Source organism: Sebastes umbrosus, chromosome 7 (assembly GCF_015220745.1).
Source record: "Sebastes umbrosus isolate fSebUmb1 chromosome 7, fSebUmb1.pri, whole genome shotgun sequence".
NCBI classification, from domain to species: Eukaryota; Metazoa; Chordata; class Actinopteri; order Perciformes; family Sebastidae; genus Sebastes; species Sebastes umbrosus.
This window is the reverse complement of record NC_051275.1, coordinates 883,309-889,679: the sequence shown is the minus strand read 5'-3', so window position 1 is coordinate 889,679 and position 6,371 is coordinate 883,309. Positions and strand designations below refer to the sequence as shown.

General features: G+C 45.9%; 1 protein-coding gene across 1 annotated transcript; it reads left to right on the top strand.

Annotated features, from left to right (window-relative positions):
- The first annotated feature begins 4,922 nt into the window (after positions 1 to 4,922).
- Positions 4,923 to 5,888, top strand: LOC119491498 (odorant receptor 131-2-like). The gene has a single exon (XM_037775632.1). The coding sequence runs from the start codon at positions 4,923 to 4,925 to the stop codon at positions 5,886 to 5,888; it is 966 nt and encodes a 321-aa protein (XP_037631560.1).
- The last annotated feature ends 483 nt before the right edge of the window (positions 5,889 to 6,371 follow it).

Genomic DNA, 6,371 nt, shown 5'->3' with positions numbered 1-6,371 from the left:
CCTCGGCTCCAACAAGACTCTGTTCATGCAGAGAAATGCAGGATGCTAGCAAAAAACACACTGTACACTAACGTAGCCCGCCCAGCACCAACAAGCATGACAGTTACTGACAAAGTTAGCAACTAAGCTAGCTAGCTGGTAAAGAAAGTCGAACTTCTAGCAAAGAGACAGATACTTTACTCAAACCAAAGCTAAAAGAAGAGTGAATATTGAGCTAACCCTTGTCAGTAGGACAGTAACGTGACTTCAGTGAAATGATAGTGTTGCTCCTTGTCTGCTGAAAGTGTCAGTAGGAGACGGTTAGCTAACAGATTAGCATAATTTTATGAGGTGATAGTTTAGTAGGTCTTCTGCCTCCTAGTGGCCAAACAAGATGGATGCAGTCTTAAATGTGCTGTGTTTTATCACTGTGTAAGTCCTGCATTCAAAACTTTACTTCAGTGAAAGTATCATCATGGAGAATGACAGCTATCATTAATAACTAAAACAATACATTGTATTTTTTGACATTAGTTATATAATTCATAATTAAGTGTTCATGTTATATTTCTGGGTTACTGTGTCAGCAGAATTTTAATGTTGTAGCTGGTCATGTTGGAATTAACTTTTAACTGCTTTATATACGTTTAACCTTTTGAATCGATTCATTTATATTTTATAACTCCATCAGATATTTTGTATGTAAAATATCACTCACTCACTCATCTTTAACTGCTTATCCAGGCTCGGGTCTCAGGGCAACAGCTCCAGCAGGGGACCCCAAACTTCCCTTTCCCGGGCCACATTAACCAGCTCTGACTGCGGGATCCCGAGGTGTTCCCAGGCCAGTGTGGAGATATAATCTCTCCACCTAGTCCTGGGTCTTCCCCGTGGCCTCCTCCCAGCTGGTCATGCCTGGAACACCTCCCTAGGCAGGTGCCCAGGGGGGGCATCCTTACTAGATGCCCAAACCACCTCAGCTGGCTCCTTTCAACGCAAAAGAGAAGCGGCTCTACTCCGAGACCCTCGCGGATGACTGAGCTTCTCACCCTATCTCTAAGGGAGACGCCAGCCACCCTCCTGAGAAAACCCATTTCGGCCGCTTGTACCCGCTCTCTAGTTATTTCGGTCATAACCCAGCCCTCATGACCATAGGTGAGAAAAAGGAACGAAGATTGACCAGTAGATCGAAAGCTTTGCCTTCCGGCTCAGCTGTCTTTTCGTCACAATGGTAAGGTAAAGCGAATGCAATACCGCCCCTGCTGCTCCGATTCTCCGGCCAATTTCACGTTCCATTGTCCCCTCACTCTCGAATTACCCCCGAGGTACTTGAACTCCTTCACTTGGGGTAAGGACTCATTCCCTACCCAGAGGAGGCAATCTATCGGTTTCCTGCTGAAAACCATGGCCTCAGATTTAGAGGAGCTGATCCTCATCCCAGCCGCTTCACACTCTGCTGCGAACCGATCCAGTGAGTGTGGGAGGTCACTGATCGATGATGCCAACATGCCATCGATGATTCGATCCGAGGTTCGACTATCGGCCGAACCCTCCTTTCCAGCACCTTGAAGTAGAATTTACCAGGGAGGCTGAGTAGTGTGATACCCCTGTAATTGGCACACACTCTCTGGTCCCCCTTTAGAACAGGGGAACCACCACCCCGGTCTGCCACTCCTCAGGCACTGTCATCAACTTCACGTAATGTTGAAGAGACGTGTCATCCAAGACAGCCCCTCCACACCCAAAGCTTTCAGCATTTCTGGACGGATCTCATCAATTCCCAGGGCTTTGCCACTGTAGAGTTGTTTGACTACCTCAGTGACTTCCACCAGAAAAATTGATGATGATCCCCCATCAGCTTCCAGCTCTGCCTCTACAATAGAGGGCATATTAGTCGGATTCAGGAGTTCCTCAAAGTGCTCCTTCCACCACCCAAATACCTTGTCAGTTGAGGTCAACATTGTCCAAACCTTACTGTACAGAGCTTGGATGGTTCCCTGTTTCCCCCTCCTGAGGTGCTGGACGGTGTTCCAGAAGCACCTTGCTGCAGGCCGAAAGTCCTTCTCCATGGCTGCTCCAAACTCCTCCAACACCCGCTGCTTTGCCTTCTTCACAGCAGTGGCTTCTACCCTTCGGGCCTGTCAGTAACTTGCAACTGCCTCCGGAGTCCTCCGAGATAACATATCCCGTAAGGCCTCCTTCTTCAGTCAGACGGCTTCCCTGACCACCAGTGTCAACCACGGTGTTCGAGGGTTGCCGCCCCTTAAGACACCCAAGACCTTTAGATCACAGCTCACCGCCACAGCTTCAGCAATAGAAGCTTTGAACATCACCTACTCGAGTTCAATGCCCCCAAACCTACACAGCGATGCCAGAAAAGCTCCGCCGGAGGTTTGAGTTGAAAATTTCTCAGGCAGGGGCCTCCTCCAGACGTTCCCAGTTCACCAGCACTACAAGTTTGGGCATACCAGGTCTGTCCAGAGTCTTCCCTCACCCTCTGACCCAACTCACCACCAGATGGTGATCAGTTGACAGCTCCGCCCCTCTCTTCAGTGTCCAAAACATGCGGCCTCAGATCAGACAATACGATCACAAAATCGATCATCGATCTTCGGCCTAGGGTGCTCTGGTACCATGTACATTTATGAGAATCCTTATGTTCGAACATGGTGTTTGTTATGGACAGTCCATGACTAGCACAGAAGTCCAGTAACAAACAACCACTCGGGTTTAGATCAGGGAGGCCATTCCTCCCAATCACGCCTCTCCATCGTTGCCCATGTGTGCTTTAAAGTCTCCCAGCAGAACTATGGAGTGCCCTACTAGAGCCCCATGCAGGACTCCATTCAGGGTCTCCAAGAAGGCAGAATACTCCGAACTGCTGTTCGGTGCATATGCACAGACAACAGTCAGAGTTCTCCCTCACATAACCCGAAGGCGTAGGGAGGCGACCCTCTTGTCCACCGGGGTAAACTCCAACGTAGCGGCACTTAACCAGGGATTTGTGAGTATACCCACACCTGCCCGGCACCTCACACCTTGGGCAACTCCAGAGAGGAATAGAGTCCAACCCCTATCCAGGAGTACGGTTCCAGAACCGAGGCTGTGTGTATAGGTAAGCCCAACCAGATCTAACTGATAGCACTCCACCTCCCGCACAAGCTCCAGCTCCTTCCCCCACAGAGAGGTGACGTTCCACATCCCCAGAGCCAGCCTCTGCCGTCTGGGTATAGTCCCTGGCCTTCACTGCCACCCGTGTGGCAGTGAAGGCCAGCGTAACCATGAGCCCTCAGCGTACCCATGAGCCCACAGGATGGAGAGGAGGGGGTTGCCACGTTGCTTCTTCAGGGTGTCCCCGGCCGGGATCTGTGGCAAGCCCGGCCACCAGGCGCTCGCTGACGGGCATAGGGGTTTTATGAAACCATTCTTAGTCTGGCCCCTCTCCTGAGACCAATTTGCCATGGGAGACCCTACCAGGAGCACCAGGCTCCAGACAACACAGCCATCAGGGTCATTGGGACACACAAACCTCTCCACCACGTTAAAGTGATGGTCCCCGGAGAGGTAAAATATTGATCTCCAAATTAAATCGATGTCAGATAAATGTTGTGGAGTAGGCCCAGAAGTATAAACTAGCATGAAGTAAAAATACTCAAGCAAATGTTCTTAATTTAAAATTGTACTTTACAGTACTTTATTAAATGTAATTACTTACACCAAACCTTCTTACTCCATTGATTGGCATCAATATAGTATAGGTTGCTACAACAGAGAGGTCTCTGTCTTTTTTTTTTTGTTGAGTGGAATATAAATAAAAAGATTGGAAATTATACTGAAATAGTAAATATTGTGTCACTCGTTATGAGTGGAGATATCCTGTAAGTGATACATTTTGATATTTTCAGCAGCAGTAGGCATTTTTTCGCAGAAGACATTTTGACATGTCACAGTAGGAAAAGAACAGGTATAAATAATGAAATGAATGATGGCTGAATTCTATTTAGCTGCTTTGATTTCAGGATCCAGGTATTGTCCATGCTGAATTAGTGTCACTGTCACTGGGTCACTTGAACATAACAGAGCCATCGTTAGTGTTATTAGTTACACCTGAGCTTTTCCCACAATGACAAGTCAAAATGTGTGCTTTGAAAAGGCCTATCGTGGTTATTAATTTGGAATAAATGGAGAACGGCCCTGGTCCGGTCATCAGCGTGGGCAGCAGTGAGTCACCTTGAAGCCATGGTGCCAAGTATAGACTGTGTGATTTTACAAGAATATGGGATTATTATTGTCTGGGTTTATCAATTTGCTTTGATTTTTGTAGTAACCACTTTGATAAAAAAAGAAACAGGTTATTTTTATGCCATACATTGCAAACTTGTCTGCTTAACAGCTTCCACAAATACTGCACAGGAACCCATCTCCCTACTGAAATATTAGTTAATGAGAAACATCACGCTGTATGACAATAGCATGTAAATAATGTATCTCTGGAGGAATCGGGCCCAGATCAAACAGATCTGAATTGGGCCATACCCTTCAGATAAGGGGAAGAAGATCCCAGAGATGTAGGTCATTGAAGTTGTACGATAATATGAACAGAAACCTAAAGCTTGTTCAACTCTTCTGACTGATGAAGACATTCTTAGGTGAGCATAGGGCTCTTTTAAACTGATGGATGGATTTATATTCAGTTACAGTGCAAATAGTCAGTTTTAAAGTGTGGATAAGGAAGGACAAAATATTATAATTTGTTCTTACAAGGTTGAACTTTTTCTCTCAATTATCAAAAATGTATCTGGTATGCTGGTCTTTTATATTATCAGTTAAGTTCTGTTCTTATTCTAATCCTACTTAAATTGTCACTGTGTATTTTTGAGGATGTATTTTAGTGTGTAACTTATTTTCTCTTTAACAGGTTTGCTCTAGTGCACAGTTTCAAAATGCAGAATCTGACTGAATTTCCAGGCAATGCAACTTCCCACAATAGCCTGGCTGTGATCATCAAGGTGTGTGTGGTTATCCCCTTCTTCTGTGTCTTCCTCTGCTGTATTGCTGTCATGCTGCACATCTTTGCATCTCACAGGCAGTACCTGGACACCACACGCTACATCCTGTTTGCCTACATGCTGATCAATGACACTCTCCAGCTCTTGTCCTCTGTGCTGCTCTTTCTTTTTGTCATGGGCCAGGTGAAATTTGCCATTGTCTTCTGTGTTCCTCTGCTGTTCATTTCCACTGCCGCTTTCCAGAACACACCTTTAATCCTGGCCACCATGTCACTGGAGCGGTATGTTGCCATTTTCTATCCCCTGCAGCGCCCGGTCGCCTGGCGCTCAGACCGTATCTGGATCATTATTCTGTCCCTTTGGCTCATCAGCTGTATTTCCTCTATGATTAACTACTCCGTCGGGGAAAGTGACCCTGCTGTGGATATTCTCTCTACCCCTTTCCTTTGCAAAACTACCGTTATCAACTCATCTCCAATCCAGGCACTGTTCCGAGCCACTGTAAATATTCTCTTCTTTGCAGTGGTGGCTGTTGTCATCCTCTTTACATATGTGAGAATCCTGCTGGAAACCAGGAAGCTGAGGCAGGATAAAGTGTCTGTGAGCAAAGCCATGCACACTGTGCTACTACACAGCTTTCAGCTGCTGCTGTGCATGTTGGCCTTCACTGTCCCCATAACTGAAAGTCTCATAGTGCTGCATGCCAACTGGTTAAAAGAGGACATCGCCTTTTTTAATTATTTCTGTTTCATTCTTACTCCACGCTTTCTCAGCCCGCTCATCTACGGCTTTAGAGATCAGAGTCTCAGGGGCTGCATCAGGAGAACATTTCTCTGCTGCTCAGACAAAGTCAAACCCGTTGTGAGATGCAAGCTGCAGGACATCTTGTCTGCTTCTTAAACTGGCTCTCAGACCTAATGCACACATGTAAAAGATGTATTTGTGATGTGTAAACAGGGTTTCTGCATGTCTTGTAAGCTCTCAAAAAGCATTGAGTACAGTTTCCTGAAAAAAGGCCTTAGAAGGTATTGAAAAGCCTTAAATTTAATTAACAAACCATATCTTTTATTGCCTGCTGCAGTCAGTAATGTTAGTTATGTATTGCTGTTGAACAAAGTGGGAAAAGTGGGATTATTTTGACGGTGTATTGTGCAGGCTAGAAGTGGTTCAATCCTTTTTGTGGAGTCTCAGTTGGCACCATCAGACCTGCAGCAAACACTGTGACAACTGCTGTTAAACATAAACCAGGCAGTGACTGTATTTCTGTGCCAGCAATTAATAAAGATTACTCAATTACGATACGATACGATATGATACGATACGATACGATACAACTTTATTGTCAGTTTGCACTGAAATTCATTTTGCATCCATAGGCAGCTC